The sequence below is a fragment of the Thrips palmi genome, unplaced genomic scaffold (assembly GCF_012932325.1).
Source record: "Thrips palmi isolate BJ-2018 unplaced genomic scaffold, TpBJ-2018v1 HiC_scaffold_5, whole genome shotgun sequence".
Taxonomy (NCBI): domain Eukaryota; kingdom Metazoa; phylum Arthropoda; class Insecta; order Thysanoptera; family Thripidae; genus Thrips; species Thrips palmi.
Genome location: NW_023144632.1, coordinates 17804327 through 17827637, shown reverse-complemented (window position 1 = coordinate 17827637; position 23311 = coordinate 17804327). Strand labels below are relative to the sequence as shown.

General features: G+C 58.8%; 1 protein-coding gene across 1 annotated transcript in view; it reads left to right on the top strand.

Annotated features, from left to right (window-relative positions):
- The window catches only part of LOC117651093 (zinc transporter ZIP11), a 30275-nt gene that overhangs the window by 852 nt on the left and 6112 nt on the right, over positions 1 to 23311 (top strand). The window contains exon 4 of the mRNA XM_034394846.1: positions 80 to 329. Within this exon, the coding sequence (XP_034250737.1) occupies positions 80 to 329 (250 nt within the window). The remainder of the gene's footprint in view (positions 1 to 79; positions 330 to 23311) is intronic.

The following is a 23311-nucleotide window of genomic DNA, read 5'->3' as shown; positions in this document are numbered from 1 at the left end:
TGATTGGAAGTAATCCATCTCCAGCTCATCAGTCACTCAGTCAAAGGTAACTTCTGAACAAAAAGTTTGCCAATTTCAGTATTTACAGATAGTGCACCGTCAAGAAGGAGAGTGAAAGGTGCAGGCGACTTAAGTATTAGCAACAGTTTGCACTCACAGCACACTGTACATGAATCAAGCGTCTCCAACAGTAAGCAGTACCAACAGTGGAGGCGCATGCTGCTCCTCATCATGGCCATCACCATCCACAACATCCCGGAAGGGCTCGCTGTCGGTGTCGCTTTTGGTGCAGTGGGCAGCTCCCATTCCGCAACATTCCAAAAAGCCAGGTACGAGTCCAGTTCACGTTTTCTTTCGTCACCGCTCAAAAATTTGCTGAAGCATGGCAGCTTTCAGATAAGAGGGGCTTCAAGCCTTATCTTTAAAACTGATCCCCCCGTTAGCTGTCACAGCCACAGCCGGCTTGCCCTGGTTTGCAACCAGGGCTGTAACTAGGGCTGCGAGTACTGTCAGCCAACGAGCGGTGATTCTTCATGGTGATACAAATGGATCGAACGCATTGCGCATGGCGGGCCCTTGCCCTGGCACTGGCCCGTCGCTGGGCCGCTTGTCGCTGGGTCGGGTCCGCCCCCAGCCCTCGGCCCTCGCCTGCAAACGGCTGGGTAGGCAGCCCATCGGCCACCCGTGCGTTGCGGCACGGCCCAGCGCCATCGCGCCGGGCGCCGAGCAGCCGTCCTGCCGAGCGATTCGGCAGAGTCGTTTCTTCGCTCTGCCTCTGTCGCACTCACGGGGCTCTCCGTAAGGGTGCGAGAGAGACAGCGACAAGCCGATCATCGGCTGGCGAGCGGCGTGCCGGCGGTTGGGGCGGGGCCAGAACCATGAGGCAGCGCCATGGGCAGCGCTATGAGGCCGCACCACGCGGCAGCACCATGGGCAGCAGGCTGATTCCGAGAGTCGTTTTCGTCGCTCTGTCTCTCTCGCACTCATGGGGCGTTCCCTCTCGACGCGAGAGAGACAGAGCGACGGAAGCGACTCTCGGAATCAGTCTGCGGCACCACGCGGCGGCACCACGCGGCGGCACCATGGGCCGCGCGCCGCGTGGCGGCCTGGTGGCGGCCCGGTGGCGGCCCGGCGCTGATAAAGTGCGCCGTGTTCCTCGCCGCCTCGCCACGCGGCACCGCGGCAGCGCGGCACGGCAAGTGCAAGGCCGCGGTGGCGCGGCGTGGCGCGGGGCCAGGGGCGTAGCCAGTCCGCGGCGCGCCGGCCTGCCTGGCTGGCCGGCTTAGCAGTGGCGTGACGACGTGACGCCGGGCGTGCTGGCCTGGCGTTCCTGTGGCGTGCCAGCGCGGTATCTCGGCAGCGGCGTAGCCTCGCCGCGCCCCGCCCCGCCACTCAGCAGGCAGGCAGGCTACAAGTCCTCAAACCATGAGGAATGTTGCGCCGAGCCCCGCCGAGCCGCGGCCGCCTTGCTGCCAGCGGCCTGCCAGTGGCCTGCCACGGCATCATTCCGTGAATCCTGAGCAGCAATCCTGCGGCGGCAGTTGGCAGCCCTGCGAGCCGCGCGCCTGCACTGCAGGGAACGCCAAGGGCCCAAGGGCTGCAGGCTCATTCCGAGAGTCGTCGTTCTGTCTCTCTCGCACTCATGGGGCGTCCCGTACAGGTGCGAGAGAGACAGAACGACGGAAACGACTCTCCGAATCGGTCTGCTGTCCGAAGTGGGCCGCCTGTCGCGTCTCGTCCGCCATGGTGGAAGTTGGAAGTTTCGACCGCGTGGTTTCACACTACAGTGTGTCTCCTCCTCGCCCCCTCCCCCTCCCCTCTCCGCCTCCGCGCCGCGTCTCTATATGGCGCCCCTCCACGCGTCGCCGTACATCCGCCCCTCCCCTCCCTCTTTCACTTCCTCCTCCTTCTCCTCCTCCTCCCACCCTTTCCGCTCTTGTCTCAAAGTGGAGTCCAAAGTGTATCGCGGCCGAACTTTGAACACGCGACTTTCACTAATCCGGCGGCTGGCGGCATTCCTCGCAGCGAAGTGGGCAGGCGAGCCGCGTCGCGGAACGCGGCCAAGCGGGCCAAGCGGGCCGACACTGTAAAACCCAGTGTCGAAGCGCCACTCTTGGAACGCAGGGGTGTAGAATTCGCAGCCTCCGCGCTTGAAGCCTCCACCCTTGGAGTTCTCCACGTTTCGGGAGTGCGCTAGAAGATGAGTGGAGTGGAGGCGGTCAAAATCCGGGACGCGTTTTGAGCTCCAGAGTCGCTAAACGGGACTCGAACCGAACGTGTGACCCCACCAATGGATTTGTCTCCGAACGTGGAATCCATTGGTGGGGTCACACGTTCGGTTCGAGTCCTGTTCAGCGACTCTGGAGATCAAAACGCGTCTGGAGTTTGGGTCTGGAACTCCGTCCAAGTGTGGAGAATCGCTCCGCGCCAGGCAGTATGGCTCCACTCTTGGTTTGACAGTGGGGCTAAGGGGGTCGCGGGGCCAAGCTGCCTTTCAATGAGGGTCGAAGGTCCGATGGGGTGCCAAGGTGTGGCGCCTCGCGAGTCCCAATCGATGGTGCAGGTGCGGCGATCCAGGGGGTGTAGCGAGGGGGGGGGGGATTTGCGCGCTCTTCGGGCGCGAAAGAGCGAAAGGGCGCCTGTGAGGTAGGCAAACAGTTTTTTTCCCCTGCAAGGATGCGAGGATGCCCCACCTTCCCTTCCAAGGCGTAATCCTGGACGCGCGCTGGTGCGACGCCACCCCTCGTCGTCGCCACCCTTAGCGCGCACTGAGGGTGCTCGTACAGGACGAGAGTTTCTCATTTGTCGCCATCCTGCGCGCGGGTTGTCGCGGGAACGTCCGCCAGTCAGTGGCGCGAGTTTCTCGCTGCACGCGCCCAGAATGGGTGGACACTGTCGCGCTGGCAAAGCTGCAGACTGATTCCGAGAGTCGTTTTCGTCGCTCTGTCTCTCTCGCACCCATGCGGGACGCCTGGGGAGTGCGAGAGAGACAGAGCGGCGAAAACGGCCGAGTCTGCTGGCGCGCTGGCGCGCTATCGGCCGCCTCTTGGCTGGGCGGACCGGAAGCCGACCACGTGGCGGACGACGCGGACGACGCGGCGGGGCGGACCTTCTGGGGCCTCGTCGCGCTGTCTCGCTCGCACTCGTGGGGCGCGCCGCATAGGTGCGAGAGAGACAGCAGTGCGACAAAATCGCTGTGTGGAGACAAAACGCAGCCCCGCCGAGTATCCCCGAACCATGGGCCTGGTGGCTCGAGTGTCGCACCACTGGAGACTTTTAAACAATGTCTCTCGTTTTCGGGTCACGGGCCGCGGCAGAGCCGTGGCACAGTGGGCTGGCGGAGGCCAAAACTCTCGACGGGTTTTGAGCTATAGAGTCGCTAAACAGGACTCGAACCGAACGTGCGACCCCACCAATGAATTCCCTGTTCGGAGAGCAATCCATTGGTGGGGTCACACGTTCGGTTCGAGTCCTGTCAAGCGACTCTGAAGCTCACGAGTCTTCCTGTTGACAAGCCAACCCTTGCACTGCCAGCGCATGCACGGAACGATAACAACCCGGTTACGACGTTACGACGCTCTTCCGGCCGGGAAAGCCGAGCCAGAGGAAGCAGCAGGCAGCCCAGCAGGCAGCCCAGCAGCCAAAGATTTCCGTTTGCTGGGTCAAGGCCCGGCGGCGCGGCTGCAGACTGAGAGTCGTTCTCGTCGCTCTGTCTTTCTCGCGCCTACGCGGGACGCCCCATGAGTGCGAGGGAGACAGAGCGACGAAAACGACTCTCGGAATCAGTCTGCAGCGGCGGCAGCCATGCCGAGGCCCGGCTCGCTAGCGAGCGGTCCTAACTGTACGCGCCACTTCCGGGACTCATGATGGCGCGCCATGGCGGTCCGCGGCACAATGTTAAAACGCAAGGCTGTAGGGGCACTGCCAAGCACTGCGGAGCACTTACAGTGTGGGTGGGATGGACGTTTTCAATCGGCCTCGCCAGTGTCATGAAGCGCTGCCGGCAGCGCGACCTGCAGGCGTCCGGGTCGCGGGTTGCGTGTTGCCTGCCCGCCACGGAGCTCTGGCCTCGGCTCTGGTCGCACAGTGGGCCAGAAGACCGGCGGGGGCGGCCAAATCACTAGACGCGTGTTGAGCTCCAGAGTCGCTAAATGGGACTCGATGCAAGCGTGTGACCCACCAATTGCTCTCCCACGGTGTAGGGAGAGCCTACACCGTGTGCTCTCCGAACGATAGGAATCCATTGGGGTTACACGTTCGGTTCGAGTCTTGTTTAGCGTCTAGAGTTTTGGCCGCCGGCGCCGGTCTTCTGGCCCACTGTGGCTCGCGGGGCCGCGAGCTGCCTGATTCTTTCCCTATCCACGTTTCCAGCGGTGTAGGTTCGGCGCGCCGACCCCGCGCCGAGCCCTGCGCATTCCTCCGGTGTGGGCCAAGTCGTGGGCTAGGCGTTGCCCGCTGTCCGCCGCTGTCGGCCCGAGTGTGGGGCTTGGCGGGGGCCTCGGCGTGGGCAAAGGCACTCGCCTAAGTATTGGCCGAGGCTTTCGTTCAGGTAAACATGGTTAACATGTCGCCGGTAGACATGGTGGGGCGAAACGTGGGCGTTGGTAGGCTAAAACGTGGGCGCTGGTGGACCAAAATGTGATTGTTGGTGGCTGGAAACGTGGTAGCTGGTTTGTCAAAACGTGAGCGTTGTTTGGCCAAAAGGTTTGCGTTTTAAGACCAGAACTTGGGCGTTGTAGGGCCAAAAGGTAGGCGTTGCAGGGCTGAAAGGTAGGCGTTGTAGGACCAAAAGGTTGGCGTTGCAGGGCCAAAAGGTTGGCGTTGCAGGGCCAAAAGGTAGGCGTTGCAGGGCCGAAAGGTAGGCGTTGTAGGGCCAAAATGTAGGCGTTGCAGGGCTGAAAGGTAGGCGTTGTAGGACCAGAAGGTAGGCGTTGTAGGGCCAAAAGGTCGGCGTTGCAGGGCCAAAAGGTAGGCGTTGTAGGGCCAAAAGGTAGGCGTTGCAGGGCTAGAAGGTAGGCGTTGCAAAAAGGTAGGCGTTGTAGGGCCAATAGGTAGGCGTTGTAGGGCCAAAAGGTAGGCGTTGTAGGGCCAAAAGGTAGCCGTCGTAGGACCAAAATTAAGGCGTTGCAGGCTCAAAACGTTGGTCTTCTAGGACCATAACGTGGTCGTTGGCGGGCATAGGCGTAGGCAAATGAGTCAGTGCGCGTGCCTCCCCGCCCCGCCATCCTGTCGGCCCCGTCGGCCTGCCGGCGTCGCGGCCCCGGGGGTATTCCCTGCGCCTCGCTGCACGCCGCGGTGCACGCCGCGCCTCCCTGCGGCCAGCACATGCCGATCGGCGTGCGTGGCGCCGCCATGCCGCCATGCAGCCAGCCCATGGCGTGGAAGGCCGGCCGGTGCAGTGCACTGTAGTGCTGCATAAGTGCAGCGTGGTGCAGCATGGCGCAGCCGCAAGCCGCTCCGGTCGGGCGGCAGCGTCTCGGCCTCCGGATGCACTGTGAAAACCTTGTTAGGTATTTTGAGCGCACGGGAGGTACACCCAATTGTACATTGTGCATTAGTTCGATTGCATTTGCATAACGAAAAATTTATTTCATGGTCTGAGCTGGAGGTTGGCTGGTCAACCGCCGGGTTTATCCCAACCTATTTGTCAAAGGGTTGTCCCGCACATTGTCCAAATACTCTCCTGTTTGAATGGCGGTGTAAGACGGCCGCTGCACGCCAAAATCCCACACCACAACGGCGGCGGCCCCGATATCTTGAATGGTGTCTTATCGGAGCTGTGAGGTCGTCGGGGGGAAGTGCGGTCCGAATCCGAACCGCCTGATGAAAATGGCTCGGGCCAGGCCTGGCCGCCTCTTGAATGGGCTGGACGACGGCTGCCAGCGCGGGCATGCCGGCTGGCCCGCGGCAAGCAGCCAGCCAGGCAGCCAGGCAGGCCGTCAGGCCCGTCGAACTGGCCTGCGAAGCGGGTCGCCTACCGGCCAGGCTGCCTGCGGCCAGGCCGGCCGCTCCGCGCATTCTTCGCTGCTCGCTCTGCTCACTGGTTCCGAGAGTCGTCCTCGTCGCTCTGTCTCTCTCGCACCTGTACGGGACGCCCCACGAGTGCGAGAGAGACAGAGTGACGAAAACGACTCTCGGAATCGGTCTGCAGGGCGAGATCGTCGCACTCCAAGTCGTACTCGTCGTGGAATCGAACGGCCACCAGGGAATGCGGCGTGCGGGCCCACTGCAGGCCGGCCGGGCCGCGGGCGCCTCGAGGGCCTCTGCAAGGGCCGCGGTGAGCTCGACGCCACACTGTCAAACCAAGAGTGGCGCGGAGGAATTTTCCGCACTTGGACGTGAGGAGTTTGCAGTCTTGGCACGGTGCGAAACGTGGTGAACTCCCACAATTGAAGTGTGGAGACTGCAAAGTCTGCGCTTCCAAGTGCGGGGAGTGAAAATCCACACTCGACACTTGATTTCACAGTGCAGGGACGCTATGGTGACACGTCAGGGACGCTTGAGACGCCAGGGACGCTAGTGACGGCCCCCGAGCTAGCAGAATAAGGTTGGCGGCGAGGCGGGGGCCGCTAGGGGCCGCTAGGGGCCGAGGCCGGCGAGGTAGGGCAGGGCCGCCGGGCAGGGCCGGGCAGGGCCGGGCAGGGCCCTCTAGAGCAAGGCGAAGGCACGGCGAAGCGAAGGCAATGCAGCAGATGGAATGTGGCGGAGCGCGGAGCGGGGCGTCGCGGTGCTGGAAGCTAGCGGTAGGGCGTGGCGGGGCGCGGCGGGGCGCGGCGGGGCGCGGTGGGGCGGGGCGTGGCGGGGTGGGGCGGGGCGCGGCGGGGCGCGGTGGGGCGGGGCGCGGCGCGGTCCGCATCCCGGTGGAATGCTGCGTTGCGCGTTGCACTGGCTGCGCCAGGCTGCGCCAGGCTGTGCCTCCTCAGCGCCTTCCTCGCAGGTGGACCGCAGACAGACCGCGGCTGCTGCCGGTGCCGTGCCAGTGCCGTGCCTTGCGCCGCCTCTCCGCCGGAAGGAGGCTGGATGGCAGCGGCGTAGCAGCAGCGCCGCGACGTCGCCATCCCGGCGCCCGCTCTCTCTCTCTCTCTCTCTCTCTCGCTCTCCTCTCTCTCCCCTCTCTCCCCTCTCTCTCTCTCTCTGCTCTCTCTCTCTCTCTCCCTCTCTCTCTCTCTCTCTCGCTCTCTCTCCTCTCTCTCCTCTCTCTCCTCTCTCTCTCTCTCTCTCTCTCTCTCCCTCTCCTCTCTCTCCTCTCTCTCTCTCTCTCTCTCGTTCTCTCTCTCTCTCTCCCTCTCCCTCTCCCTCTCCCCCCTCTCCCCCCCCTCTCCCCCTCCCTCTCATCGTGACCCCTGCGGACTGATTCTTTCTGTCTCTCTCGCTCTCATTGGCTGCGAGGGGGACACGCCGACGAAAGCACTGTTCAGAATCACTCTCTTCTGGGAGTGGATGTGACACGTGACCGCCCTCGGAGTAGTCTTGCTCTGTCTCGCTCGCCGCACCCCTGCGGTCCCCTGCGCCACGTCTCACCCCATGAGTGTGTGCGAGACACTCTTGTAAGAAAGTCAGAAACCTGTCTGAAAACCTGATCAAAATTCGCGCACCTCTGAAAGCTGAAAAATTATTCTGACATTCTGTAGAACTCATGCCTTAAATATCAGGATAAGTTTTCAGAATTTCAGCTTTCAGAGGTGCGCGAACTTTGATCAGGATTTCAGACAGGTTTCTGACATTCTGACAAAATTTACACGAGTGGACAGAGCGACGCAGGGCTGCCGGAGCAGCATGGACGCTAGCGCTGGGGCGGTGGAATGCCCGAGTCCAGCAGACTGATTCCGAGAGTCGTCTTCGCCGTTTCTGTCTATCTCGCACTCATGGGGCGTCCCGTATAGTGCGAGAGGGACAGAGCGACGAAGACGAAAGCAACTCTCGGAATCAGTCTGCAGGGCGCGCGGCAGCGCATACCACGGTGCCTACCTCGGCGCCTCCGCCTCTTCCAACGGGCCCCGCCTTGGCCCCCCCCCCCCGCCGCGCCACTAGAGGATTTCTGTTTTCCTTTCGGAACTTTATTGCCCGTTTCCCTGAGTGGACTTTGGACCGTCTCTGGCTCGGCGGCCGCGGCGCGGTGCCCATGGCGGTGCCGCGATGCCGACAGGAGGCGCTAGGCGGGCAGGCTGGACGGAGTGATCGTAAAAGGCGGAGCCGGCCGAGCCAAGCCGCGGGGAGTATGAAAAGTATGAATGACACGCATGTCCGCCCCGCGGAGTCAGGGACGCCGCACAGTGGGCCGGAAGACCGGTGGAGCCGGCCGAGCCAAGCCGCGGGGAGTATGAAAAGTATGAATGACACGCATGTCCGCCCCGCGGAGTCAGGGACGCCGCACAGTGGGCCGGAAGACCGGTGGAGCCGGCCGAAACTCCAGACGCGTTTTGAGCTCCAGAGGATCTAAACAGGACTCGAACCGAACGTGTGACCCCACCAATGGATTCCTAGTTCAGAGAGCAATCCATTGGTGGGGTCACACGTTCGGTTCGAGTCCCGTTTAGCGACTCTGGAGCGCCTAACGCGTCCGGGATCTGGACCGCCCCCACCGGTCTTCTGGCCCACTGTGCGGCGAAGTGACTGACTGGGAAGTGGGCCCGTGGGAAGTGACTGGCCGCAGCCCGAGGCGATGAGGCGCCCCTTTTTACTAGAAGGCGCTTTTATGGAACTCGTCGTCGATCATCGCGCGCGGTGTAGAGGCGCGCGGCGCTGCGCATGCAGCCGATGCAGTCGCAGCAGGTTCTTCTAGGAATTCCATTCATACGCCGTGCGACCTCTGCTGCTGCAAGTTGCTTGACTGCTCCCCCCCCCCTTTCCCTCTCTCCCATGGCCTTCTGCTCGCCTCCTCTGCGGACTCCTTCCGAGAGTCGTTTTCGTCGCTCTGTCTCTCTCGCACGCATAGGGCGTCGCCTATAGGTGCGAGAGAGACTGCGCGACGAAAACGACTCTCGGAATCAGTCTACTGGACGGGGATACTATTATCGGCTCGGAGCTGCCGAAGCCCAACGAAGCCCGGCGGGGCCTACTCCCGGCCCCAGAGACTCTGAGGCTTAGCGTCGAGACAGCGCGGGGTATTGGCAAGGCCGGGCCGAAGCCGGGCGAAGCGCGAAGCGCAGCCACACTGTGAAACCGTGTATGAACGCCACACTGGAAACGCGGAGGTGTCCAATTTGCAGACTCCGCACTTGAAAGTGCAGAGTTTGCAGTCAAATGTGGAGTTCTCCACGTTTGCACCGTGCCAAGAGATTGGGGCCGTGTGGGCGACTGCGCACTTGAAGCGTGGAGACCGCAAACTCCACACACGTGCAAGTGTCGAGAGCTACTCCGCACCAGGAAGTGAGGAGTTCTCCACTCTAGGTTTGACAGCGCGCGCATCGCCGCTCGTGTAAATTTTGACAGAATGTCAGAAACCTGGCGGAAAACCTCATTGAAATTCGCGCACCTCTGAAATCTGAAAACTAATTCTGACAATCTGCAGAACTCAAGGCCATCAATATCAGAATACGTTTTCAGAATGTCACCTTTCAGAGGTGCGCGAATTTTCGATCAGGATTCCAGACATGTTTCTGACATTCTGACAGAATTCCCACGAGTGCGGCAGTGGCGCGGAGAGAGCGCTGTTGGCCGCATCTCAGCTTGCGAGCGTGGTTCTGGGCGGTTCGTGCCTGAAACCGAGTTTGCCGGCGCGCAGTTGGCAGGTCTTGCCTATCTGCGCCATGTCTGCGCCTTGCCTGTTTGCCCGGCGTGAGGGAGGAGAAGGCCGCACTCTCTGTGTCACAACGTTGTGGTCTCCCTAGAGCGCGTCAAGTGCCGCTAGATTTGGGAGCCATTCCTCTCGCTGCTCTCGCGCACCGCCGCCGTGGGCGTGGGCGCCTGCGAGGTGGGCCACCGATCCGTGCCGCAAGACACCGCTGTGGAGACGGTGGCCTACCTCGCGCCTCACAGGGGCAAGGTAGGCCACCGTCTCCACAGCGGTGCGTTGCAGGACGGATCGGAGGCCTACCTCGCAGGCGCCCACGGCTGCCAAGCCAGCATCAGGACGAACTGCATCCGGCACACTGAAAAACCAAACGCACCAACTGATGTGGTCAATGGCACCCATTTGACCACACCAGTGGTGTGGTCTAGACCACGTTTGGTTTTCCAGTGCAGTCTACGCGTTTTTGGCATTCTTGTGTGGTCGCGACTTTGCAGCCACAAGCCGGGAGGGACCCCGTTTGTTCGTACCACGCCCGACCACGCCGCTGGCCGACGTCGCAGCTCGGCCCTCCCTTGCGACTTGGGCTCCCGCCTTCCTCCCCTCCCCTCCCCTACATCCCCGCCCCCTCCCCGGCCCCTCCCCCTCGCCTACCCCAGCCCTGCATCCCACGACTGCGCCGCAACTCTGCGGCTGTCCGTCTCAATGAAACTAAACGCCGCGCATGAGGCCGTCGGGCCGTCAGCCGTGCGGCAGATAGCAGCCTGAGACGTCTTACTCTGTCGCCACTTCGGGACTTTGGGGACTGAAGGGCCCGCCGGGAGGGAAGGCGAAGACGAGGCGAAATCGCGCGCCGTGGCGTCGCTCTGTCTCTCTCGCACTTCCCGCAGGGCGCCGCGAGTGCGAGAGAGACAGCGTCGAAACCGCTGGTCGAAATGGACCTGCAGAGGAGTGTCGCCCTGTCTCTGGCGGCACCGCGGTTCCCAGGCGGCGGACAATCTCCACCGCGACATCGCGAGGGATGCTCCCCAGGGCCCCGCAGCGAGACTGATTCCGTGAGTCGTTTTCGTCGCTCTGTCTCTCTCGCACTCATGGGGCGTCCCGTATAGGTGCGAGAGAGACAGAGCGACGAAGACGACTCTCGGAATCAGTCTGCAGGGTGCTCGGTGACGGGCCGGGCGGCGTGGCGGGTGGCAGAGTGTCGTCTCGAGGCTGCTGAGGCTGCATGCGCCGCGCGCCGCGGCGAGCAGGCCGTCGCTCTCTCTCTCTCTCTCTCTCTCTCTCTCTCTCTCTCTCTCTCTCTCTCTCTCTCTCTCTCTCTCTCTCTCTCTCTCTCACACTCGTCGGGCGCCCCGCGCAGGTGCGAGAGAGACAGAGCGACGAAGGCGAGGCGCGCTGTTCGGCGTGCTGGCAGGTATAGTGCTCGGCGCCGCCACCTCGCCGCCGACGCCACGTCGACGCCATGCCTGTCGTAGGCGCCGCGGCGCCGCGCCGTGGGCTGAGGCGTCTGTCTTCGTCACCCGCGCAACGCCGCACAGCGACGAAGAGAGAGAGAGAGAGAGAGAGAGAGGGGGGGAGAGAGGAGGAGCGAGGAGGAGAGAGAGAGAGAGGAGAGAGAGAGAGAGAGAGAGAGGAGGGGAGGGGGAAGAGAGGGGAGAGAGAGGGGAGAGCGAGAGAGAGAGAGAGAGAGAGAGAGAGGCTTGGCGCCGGGCGTACCCAAGGCCACGTGATACCCGAGTGCACGGCGTAAGGCGGCGCCGCTTCGCCGCTGGCATCGACGCCGTCCTGGCGGGTGGCGTGTCTCTCTCGCACTCGTTTGGGCGATGGACGGAATCAGCACAGCCAAACCAAGTGACTCTGGTGCGGAGTCATTCGCTGCACTTGGACGTGTGGAGTCGCTCACAGAGCCCCAGTCTCTTGGCTGGTACGGAGAAAAGGAAATTCGTTTATCCAAAGACAATTTTCGTTGATTCGGCAGGGGTGAACGAATTCCTTTTTTCCGTGTGGTGTTCAAACGTGTAGAACGTGTCTCCACACTTGAAGTGTGGAGACTGTGCCAACTCTGCGCTCCCAACCGAAAAGTCCACACCTCCGCGTTTCAAGTGTGGGAGCTCTCCACAATTGTTTTCACGGTGAGCCTGCTGGTGGATAAAGATTTCTGCAGATCCCCGCCCTGAACACACGAGCCATGGGGCTAAGGGAGTGAGGCTGCAGGGGTGGCAGACAGTCAGGGCTGGCAGGCGGACAGGCACGCAGGGCGCCCGGAGGATAGGCAAGCCGGAGGCAGCACTGAGAATCCAAACGCTATGAGTATAGCGTCAATTGGTGCAATGCAAAAGCATTGCACATGAAGTGGAATGCCTCCCATTTCCCATGCATTAGCATAGGGCCTTTTCGGGAAGCATTGCACCAAAGGTGCAATATGGCTGTGGCATTGCACTTATGGTGCGATATCACAGCGCATTGCACCATACGTGCTATACTCATAGCGTTTGGAATCTCAGTGAGCCCCTGCCGGCGGGGCAGGCTACGGCGTCTCTCAAGGGGTGAGCCAGCCGGTGCGCCCCCCAGCCACCCACCCAGACAGCCAGCCAGACAGCCAGCCAGACAGCCAGCCAGACAGCCGTCGGCTGCACTTAGGGTTGTTGTAGCCAATGCCGTGCGACGCTCTTTCCTCCGGCGGGTGCACACTATGTTATGTACAATTTTGCACGAGACATCACGGCTTTTTGTGCACACGAAATTTTCGAACAATTTTCGTACGAAAAACTGCACATTTTTCGCCATTTTTGTACAAAATTGTACAAAATTGTTTAAAATTGTACAAAATTTTGTACAAATTTGTGCTTAAAGTTCGTGTGCACAAAAAACTGGGATGTCTCGTACAAAATTTGAACAAAAACATTTATTGTGCCCGCTCCATCCCTCTCCCACGGGCTTCACACTAAATGTTTTTGTACAATTTTTGTACAAGATATCACAGTGTTTTTGTGCACACGAACTTTTTGTACAAATTCGTACAAAATTTTGTACAATTTTGCACAAAAACGGCGAAAACTATGCAGTTTTTCGCACGAAAATTGTAGTACGAAAATTTTGTGCGCACAAAAAACTTTGATGTCTCGTACAAAATTGTACATAACATTTCGTGTGTTGGAGCGCCAAAGGGTCAGAGACAAGGAGACGAAGCTGCTCGGAATGAGAATACGGGCCGCGTGTCACGTCACCATTGGTTGCCAATACCCTAAACGGCGTGCTTTTTGCAGGAGTCGAGGCAGGCCCTTGTGAAAGGCGTGTTATCTGTCCGGACCAGACGGCCAAAGGGAATGAATGACTGTCAATAATAGTTTCATGGAGATCCGTGTGTGTTTTTATTTCACCCTCGCGATAGGAAATAATAAAATCATCTATAGCAATTGTGTGATGAAATTGAAAGCAAATGTGAGTTAGTCGTCCGCGGCGCGGAAGGGGGAAAGAGGGGGAGGGGCCTTATCTGCCTCCGACCCGGCATTTAAAGCGTTATCAGCATGACACAGGTCCAAAGCTCGAATATCCCTTGCCGCTACACAGCTAAATTCCCCCAAGGCCGCATTATGTGTAGTGCTTAAGAAGTTCCGTGGAGCAATCGGGAGCAATCCGGTCTGCGATTTTGTGCAAATAACCAGCATTCTAATGGCGCCGTGCCAGCCTTCGGCTTGCGACATTTACTTCCGAATCGCAGAAAAAAACAACAACAAAGGAAAGCGTTTGAGCTAAAAGAACGACGCTCCGTAATTCTGTGTGCTACGAAGGGGTCTTATGATGGAAGGAATTTTGTCTGAGCATGCCACGTCCGTGTGGCTGGGGCACTGTAGGCACTGTATATCATGGTGCATAGTGTAATGTTTGCTAGCCTCACTTACACACACTCGCGCTCACAGACACACACACGCTCTCACTCACTCTCTCTCTCTCTCTCTCTCTCTCTCTCTCTCTCTCTCTCTCTCTCTCTCTCACACACACACAACTACAGGAGGTGATAAAAATGAGCGAGTTTCGTCACTGGCTCGGTATCTCGGCCTCGCCGCCCATCACGGGCATCGAGCGCGGTCGCGGTGCAGCAGTGTTTGCAACGGTCAGCGAGGTGCCGCGCCGTGACCCCGAGCGGCGACGCCCAGCGACTCCCAGCGACGCCGCGCTGCTCTGGAATAGCAAATAACAGTGCGGTGGCATAAAATGAAAAAGATTGATCACCCTGGCCCTGGATCGAAAGGCACCCTTCACTGGCGCTGGCAGAAAGGCGGTACTTTGACGCTCCGGCTGTGTTGAGGGGCACCGAATTTTGGCGTTCTCCGAGGGCGACCCGCCGGGCCGGGGTGGGCCCAGAAGGACGAATTGTCGGAATATTTAAAAAGGAGGGCCCCTGGAGAGGCACGCACACTGAGAATGAAAGAGTCTTGATCAATGCCCAATTTTGGGCGAGGTATACTTCATCACCCAAATTTGAGCGAGGAAACCTGCCTCACCCAAATTTGGGTGGTAGAGAATTCCTCCCCCCCAACTTTATTCCTCACTCTTAAAACCTTACAAAGTATTTTGAGCATACGTATAACAAACTAAAATACTTTGTAATACGAAGAAATAGTTCGTAAATTACGAAGTATTTTATTTGTAAGCTTACGTATGCTCAAAATACTTTGTTATACAAACTACTTTTCTTTGTAAGGCCCAAAATAGTTTTGTAAGGTCTTCTCAGTGCTGATCATGTCTCTTTCATTCCCTGTGCAACCTTGCCTATGGAATTGCAGTGAATGTACAACGAAAAAGAAAGAGGATTTCATTTCGACGAGTGGCCGTAGTGACCACACGCCGCCAAGCCTGACTGCCACGAGGAGGCTGACGCGCCCTGCGCCCCGCACCACCCCACCCCGCCCCGCAGCAGCTGCCTGTTTTTCATTCATATTCGAATTTGAGGCCATTGAAGAGGCACGCGGCGGGAGAGAGGGGGAAGCGGGTCACCGGGGAGGGGGAAGGGGGGGGGGAGATAACCCCGCCCGCCCCGCGTCGTCACGCCACCAGCTGGTTGAGTGAATCGAGTATAGTCCGTTCGAAGCTCGACGCGCGGTTCGCGCGGTTCGCGCGGTTCACGCGCTTTATGCGAGTTCGGGGCGTTTCTTGCTGCCGCCACGCTCGCGTGCCTCCGGGCCGCGGCACAATGCGCGGCGCAGAATGAGAGGCGTTCTCGTCGCGCTGTCTCTCTCGCACTCGCGGGGCGTCCCGTATTCGTGCGAGAGAGACAGCGCGACGAGAACGACCCTTCGGAGTCAGTGCGCTGCGCAGTGCTGCGCAGTGCCATGTGAAGCCAGTGTAGCCGCGGTGAGAACCTAACTAGCCCAGATTTCAGCGTCTCGGCACGATTTGCCGCTTTGGCCTCCGGCTCCCCCCTCCCCTTCCCCCTTCCCCTACCGATACGCCGCGCGCCATTCAACTCTGCTCACCACATCGCAGGTGTTTCGGCCGTTGAACCGACCGGGCGGGGCGCACTGTAGGTACTGGATGGGCGTGTGTGGGTGCAGCGGGGCTTTCATCGCTGTGTCTCTCTCGCACCCCTGCGGTTACGCCCCCGGGGGGAAAAGAGACGGGGGAGAGAGACGGGGAGAGAGAGGGGAGAGAGAGAGAGAGAGAGAGAGAGAGAGAGAGAGAGAGAGAGAGAGAGAGAGAGAGAGAGAGACAGAGAGAGAGAGAGGCGCCGCCGCTCGTCTGCCGTGCCGCGGCAGGGCTGAGGGCGGCTGAGGGCAGGGGAGCCGCCGGGCAGCGGTATACTGCACCAAGTAGAGAGAGGCGATGGCTTTCGATCTATTTTGAGACGTTGCCGCGCGAGTTTGCGGAAGTCCACGTGGAATGTGCAGGGCTCGCGGCAGGGCTCGGCTGCATCCGGTGGGTGGCGGCAGAATGCCCCGCCCTCTCTCCCTTTCGCCGCTCCCTTCGGACCCTTCCCCCAGGGCCGTCAGCCTCGGCTCTTCGGGACGCCCCCCGAGGCTGCATTCCGAGACTCGTCGCTCTGTCTCTCTCGCACCTGCACGGGACGCCGCTTGAGTGCGAGAGAGACAGAGCGACGACTCTCGGAGTCAGTGCGCAGCGCAGCGCGGTCGTACCCCCTGATGCAGGGACCTCCCGTGCGCTGAAGTAAGTCGCAGGGCGGCCAGCGCCGGACAGCAGGAAGACGGGGCGGGGCGGGGCGGGGCGGGGCCGAGCGACATTCCAGTCCAGGCACTGGCCCGAGCCCGGAGCCTGGAGCCGCCTGGAGCCGGGCAGCGGACGTGGCTCTGGCGGCCTAGCGCGCGCAGCGCCTAGAACAGCAAGCCGCTTGAATTGGGGGCCTGCCCGGCCTGCCCGGCCCGACAAGCAGACTAGTCGGACAAGGACAAGTTCGCCGGCAGGGTTAGAGGGTTTCCCATGGTTTCAGCGAGCTGGTCGGCCAGCATGCTTGCGAGCGACGCGAGCGTGCGACCCGGGGGTAACGACCAGGTCCTTCGCCGGCCGCTCGGCTGGCCGCCGTCCCAGCGCGGAATGCCGAACCGTACGCTATGAGTCATAAGGAAAGTTATACCCGCAGCGAACGGTCGAACAGGGCGTCGTCCATTTGAATCAACACATGTGTGTTCTTGTAAACATAGGACTGGACCGGGCTCTCGCGCCATGACCTTCTTCCCATCCCATCCGAGGCATTTCGTATTCGCTTTCGGAGACCCCTGCAGAACCTCCCATGGCACCCAGCGGACGTTTTATGCGCGGAACGTTCCTGGGTGGGGCGGATACTACGAAAGCAGCCTCGACCCAGCGTCTGCGCAACCTGCAAGGGCAGGTGTCCTGGAGGAGCGTCCTGGACAAGCGTTTCTGGACAAGCGTTTCTGGACGAGCGTCCTGGACAAGCGTTTCTGGACAAGCGTCCTGGACAAGCGTTTCTGGACAAGCGTCCTGGAGGAGCGTCCTGGACAAGCGTTTCTGGATAAGCGTCCTGGACAAGCGTCCTGGCCGAGCATCCTGGACAGACACCTAGACTAGCGTTCTGGACAAGCGTCCTGGACAAGCGTCCTGGACAAGCGTCCTGGACAAGCGTCCTGGACAAGCGTCCTGGACAAGCGTTTCTGGACAAGCGTCCTGGACAAGCGTCCTGAACTAGCATCCTGGACTAGCATCCTGGACTAGCATCCTGAACGGACAAGCTTCCTTGACTAGCGTCTTGGACAAGCGTCCTGGACAAGCGTCCTGGACAAGCCATGGAATGCTGCTTAGGTGACTTACTCACAGAGAGACCCAGTCTCACTTGCCGTGTGTCGTGGAATTAAAGTAAACACAGTTCACGGTGCTCACGGACGGTCTCCACACGAAATGGCCTCGACACACTCTTTGTGTCGTTTCGGACACTTCTCCAGGGAGGAACCGTGCAGTGCACTTAACGGGGAACATTCATATTCACGGAAAAGCGAGGGAGTGTCCACACGTGTAATTGATATCTGCATATGTGTGTGTGTGTGTGTGTGTATGTATGAGCGCGCGCCTGTCACTTACGCCCCAACTTATGCGTAATGGAATGTGAATATAGGAATTACTCGTGTCACAGCTCCTGGGAGTGCTGTCGCCCTCGGCGAAATGTGTCACACCGGTTGAAATCTCCGCTGAGCGCGCGCACAGCCGCTCCATGACATTTCCCACAATTCCGTGCACACCAAATTTTTAAGTGGGCCCGTGCTTTGGCGCGGCACGCCCAGGCACACCTCGCCGCGTGCGTCGCGTGCGAAAACGACGAGCGCACTGAGAATGAAAAAGTCATGATCAATACCCAATTTTGGGCGAGGTATTACTTCATCACCCAAATTTGGGCGAGAGTTGTTTCCTCGCCCCAATTTGGATGAGGAAGGGTGTATCAGCTACCTACACGGCTCCATAGTATTATGACCAAAATTTGGGTGAGGAAACCTTCCTGACCCAAATTTGGGCGAGGAAACCTTATTCCTCACCCAAATTTAGCTAATAAAGAATTCCTCGCTCAAAATTTTAGTCATGATCATGACTCTTTCATTCTCAGTGGGGCCGCCGCCTCGGGCGCGTCCGACGCGACACACGGGGCGGACGACGGGGCGCGCAAACTCTGCGCTGCTCTCATTTCTGCCAATTTGATGATACGCGCGCGCTTTTAAAAGTCGCCCGGCGGGAAAGTTCCGTGTGCGAGTTTTGCTAACGAACAGCACTGCGCTGCGCTGCGCGCCCCGAGCGAAAAGCACAGCCAAGCGCACGGGAAACTTTTCGCAGCCGGTGCGCGGCGCCTGGAGTTTGAGGCCGGGCGTTGCGCTGTGACTCCGCCGCCCTGCCGCCCTGCGTCCTGCCGCCCTGCGTCCTGCCGCCCTGCGTCCTGCCGCACTCGAGGGGACCGCCACTGTGCCCGGCCCGGTCCGAAACGCATCCACTAATTGGAGGAATTGATTTTACTGCACAACCCGTGAACGTAGGCGAGGCGATACTCGGACTCAGCAGACTGATTCCGAGAGTCGTTTTCGTCGCTGTCTCTCTCTCGAACCTATGCGGGACGCTTCATCAGTGGGAGAGGGACAGAGCGATGGAATGGACTCTCGGAATCAGTCTGCAGTTGTACACAATTTTAGTCCGATTCGGTTGCACCGCAGTGCACTGGCCCGTGTTCTCACGGCCGCCCGATCCCATCCTCGTTCCCAGCGTGTCCCCCCAGTCAGCGAGACGCGCAGCGAGAGCAGCCTCAGCCTGCCGCCAGTAATGATCTACCCTGTCAGTCACTGTTCGGTATTCCCAGCATCCAGGGCCGCGGGCCACGCGCCAAAACGGCGAGCCAGAGGGACAGAGGCTAGCAGAGAGGTAAAGCGAGAGAGGAAAGGCCAGAGAGGCAGAGCCACAGGGAGGCAGAGCCAGGTAGTCAGAGCCAGAGAGGCAGAGCCAGAGAGGCAGAGCCAGAGAGGCAGAGCCAGAGAGGCAGAGCCAGAGAGGCAGAGCCAGAGAGGCAGAGCCAGAGAGGCAGAGCCAGAGAGGCAGAGCCAGAGAGGCAGAGCCAGAGAGGCAGAGCCAGAGAGGCAGAGCCAGAGAGGCAGAGCCAGAGAGGCAGAGCCAGAGAGGCAGAGCCAGAGAGGCAGAGCCAGAGAGGCAGAGCCAGAGAGGCAGAGCCAGAGAGGCAGAGCCAGAGAGGCAGAGCCAGAGAGGCAGAGCCAGAGAGGCAGAGCCAGAGAGGCAGAGCCAGAGAGGCAAGGTCAGAGAGGGGTTTCTGGAGGTGTAGCAAAGTTTGCCTACCTTTCAGGCGGTCTGGCCGCCCTCTCAGGGGCGCGCCCGGCGGCGGCGGTGCAGCGCTTCCTGGTCTACTTCTGCTGGCTCGGCTCCCGGGTAGCCCCGAGGGTAGCCCCGAGGGTAGCCCGGCCCTGGATCCACACCTGCAGTGCCGCCGGTCCGAGTTCGGCCAAGGCGACATTCCTGTCCGTACACTGCAGGGGAAAAGGGGGAAATGGGGACTGAAGGACGACGTCGCTAACAGTGCGCGGCTCGACAATGTAGGCAAGAGTAGCCGGGCCCTGCCTGGCTGCGCCTGCCTGCAGACTCATTCCCAGAGTCTCGCTCTGTCTCTCTCGCACCTGCACGGGACGCCCCGTGAGTGCGAGAGAGACAGACCGACGTCTGCTGTGCAAACTTGGAAGGCGGAAAGACGCACGGAAAAAACTCCTTGGTCGTGGCGACCGAAAGTCGATCGCCACGACCACCTTCTTCGATAGCTGGTGGGACTACCGGATTTCTGATTGTGAGAACCACGTCGCCGAGCTGAGGCAAGCTGGCCATGAGAACGACTGTGTTGATTGTGACAACCAGGAATAGGGCATCCTAGAACCGTCCTCCATCAGTTGCAGGGATAGGTATGATTTTGGAACGCTTCGAGGCGACCAGAAAGTTGGTCGAGAGGACCAACTCATTTGACACTTTCGCCGACGGATTTCGTTCTTGGGGAATTTTTACCCTCACGTAAGATTAGTTAGAACTTGAAGTTTTGTGGTCCTCATAGTCGTAGCGCTTCTTGCACCTTCAGAGGGATCATAGTTAAAAATGTAGGTGGCGATGAAGCCACAAAATCGCGCCACTCTTCCTAACTCAAAGGTTGCGTCCCTGCTTCTTGCCGAAGTGTGGAACGCGAGCCGCACGATTGGGGATCATGCCTGCACCTAACCCGAGGGGGTAAACACTTCAAGAAATCGTGTACAGACTACTCGGTATTACGCTGTATTACGTAGGTATTACACGTGTATTACGGCCTTAAAATACAAAAATTTGGCACATTTGACCCGAAAAAGGTATTACGACCACGTGTATTACGCGTAATACACGGTTTTTGTGTACAGGGTATTACGCGAGTGGTTACCCCCTCGACCTAACCTAATGGGCGAACGTAGACGCCAGCGAGAGGCAACATGAAAATGCGTTCTTCTCGACCGTAGTGTAATATTTTGTTCAGAACTTTTAGCTGACAGCTAGAGAAGATATTTATTTACCTAGGCAACAGACAGCATTATTTGCGAAAATTATTTACTTGAGTAACATAAATCGGAAATACTAATAGGCGAACGGACACGCCGTCACCAAGCGGCAGGCCCGTGGAAACCCGACTCTCAGAACCGAACTTCCTTGAGCAGAGCGGTCGGTTGTGACGATCGGCTCGGGCCAACCAAGTGACTTGTAAGAGGATGGATACGCTAGTTGGTTGTCTGAATCAAGCCGTTCGATGCCCACAATCACTGTAACGACAACTGGGTATATCCGATCGTGGCGACCAACGGTTTTTTTCCGTGCGGTTGTGTGCTCTCGCCGCCCTCGCTTCGACCGTGGACGCGCCATGCCCCGCGGCTCCGTGTTCTCGGCGTGTTTGCCATCGAGTGTGTGATTTGAGTCCTTCCGAAAGCATCTCTGGAGAGTTTTCATTTTCCGCCTGGGTCGGTCCACTGACTGGTGGCGCCCACCGTGTGGCGCGGTGCGGCGCGGGGCGGCGCGGGGCGGCGCCTGGGTGAAGCCGAGGATCCAGAGACGGTCCAGGGGGATGCTTCAGAGATGTTGCAAAAAGTTATGCCCGCAAGCACGCTGTAGCTAGCGCATGCCTGCCAAGCTTGCACTTACTACTGCATGCATGCCATGTACACGCTTCCTGATGCAACTCCCTATCCCTTATGCACTAGTGCATGCTTCAGTTAGCGTGTACATGGCATGTAGGCACTTGTAAGTGCATGCTTGGCAGGCATGCGCTAGCTAGAGCGTGCTTGCAGGCATGCTCCAGGTAGAGCATACAATATACGCTCTTCGATTTGTAGAGTAGGAGTAGGAGGTTGCGCGACCGGATAATGTGTGATCGCGCCGCCGTTGACTTCGCCCCTAAATGGAGCTAGCGGTGTGACTGATTCCGAAAGTCGTTTCCGTCGCTCTGTCTCTCTCGCACCTACACGGGACGCCCCATGAGTGCAAGGGAGACAGCGCGACGAATAAACGACTCTGCAGTGTAGCCACAGACTTGAATGGCCGCGCCGTTTTTTACTCGCCGTGCCGCGCTGCCGTGCCCACTCCACTGGAATGCGGCTAAAGGCTGCAAAGTCCCAAGCGCTGCGCTTCCCGTTGATCGCGGGTTCGAAACCCCGCGAAAGCCGAGGCAGGGCCATCAAAGGGCGCCGAAGGGGCAGTCGCCCGTAAACAGTGTTTTGTTTTGCTTCCGTACTAATCCGCCTGCTTTCTGCACGCTGCCAAACCGAGTGTGGGAGAACTCCGCCCTTCCCTTCCCGGTGCGGAGTACGCTCCTCACTTGGACGCGTGGAGTTTGCAGTCGGCACACTTCAAACGTGGAGTAGCTTCGCAGAACCCCACACTCTAAATGTCTTGCAGTGAAGGCTGCACCACACGGAAAAAAACCGTTGGTCGTCACGATCGGATATACCCAGTTGTCGTTACAGTGATTGTGGGCATCGAACGGCTTGATTCAGACAACCAACTAGCGTATCCGAGGGGGTATGCACTCGCGTAATAGTCGGTTCACTCTATCTGTAATAGCACGCGTAATAATACGCGTAATAGTCGCGTAATAGCCGAAATTGTCAAAATTTTATCAATTTTGGTGTGTTTTAGGCCGTTTTTAGCTAAAGTCCGATTAATTTGTGGCGTAATAGAGCGTAATAGCGTAATAGTCGGTGCACAGGTTCGGAGAGCGCATACCCCCTCGAGCGTATCCATCCTCTTACAAGTCACTTGGTTGGCCCGAGCCGATCGTCACAACCGACCGCTCTGCTCAAGGAAGTTCGGTTCTGAGAGTCGAGGTTCCACGGGCCTGCCGCTTGGTGACGGCGTGTCCGTTCGCCTATTAGTATTTCCGATTTATGTTACTCAAGTAAATAATTTTCGCAAATAATGCTGTCTGTTGCCTAGGTAAATATCTTCTCTAGCTGTCAGCTAAAAGTTCTGAACAAAATATTACACTACAGTCGAGAAGAACGCATTTTCATGTTGCCTCTCGCTGGCGTCTACGTTCGCCCATTAGGTTAGGTGCAGGCATGATCCCCAATCGTGCGGCTCGCGTTCCACACTTCGGCAAGAAGCAGGGACGCAACCTTTGAGTTAGGAAGAGTGGCGCGATTTTGTGGCTTCATCGCCACCTACATTTTTAACTATGATCCCTCTGAAGGTGCAAGAAGCGCTACGACTATGAGGACCACAAAACTTCAAGTTCTAACTAATCCTACGTGAGGGTAAAAATTCCCCAAGAACGAAATCCGTCGGCGAAAGTGTCAAATGAGTTGGTCCTCTCGACCAACTTTCTGGTCGTCTCGAAGCGTTCTAAAATCATACCTATCCCTGCAACTGATGGAGGACGGTTCTAGGATGCCCTATTCCTGGTTGTCACAATCAACACAGTCGTTCTCATGGCCAGCTTGCCTCAGCTCGGCGACGTGGTTCTCACAATCAGAAATCCGGTAGTCCCACCAGCTATCGAAGAAGATGGTCGTGGCGATCGACTTTCGGTCGCCACGACCAAGGAGTTTTTTCCGTGCAACAATTATGGTGGAGATTTTCTCCATATTACAAATGAAATTTGACAAAATATCTGTGAGGTACAACGAATTTTGAACTGTAACTTACGAAGTCAGCTGCACCACTATGATATGGAGAATTTTCACCATAATATGGAGAATCTTCACCGCAAGACTTTTAGAGTGCAATCTCTTGGTATGCTGCAAACTGCAAACGTGGAGAACTCCACCCTTAGACTGCAACCTCTGCACTCCAGGTGCGTGGACTGCAAATGCCACTCCTCCGCATTTCAAGTGTGGGGTTGTCCCCTCTTGGTTTTCACAGTGTGCTCCTCTCGATTCGCGGACCACTGTTTACAGTATGCACGAGCCCGTCAGGCAGAATCGCGTCCTCGCTCCGTCTCTCTCGCACCCAAAAAGTTTCCAATAAACTTTGTTTTGGGAAGCAAATAAAACGTGGCGTTCCGTCCTGCGCTGCGAGCGGGCGGCGCCACGAAACGAACTGAATGTTGATTGTCTCCCCCGCCCCTCGTTC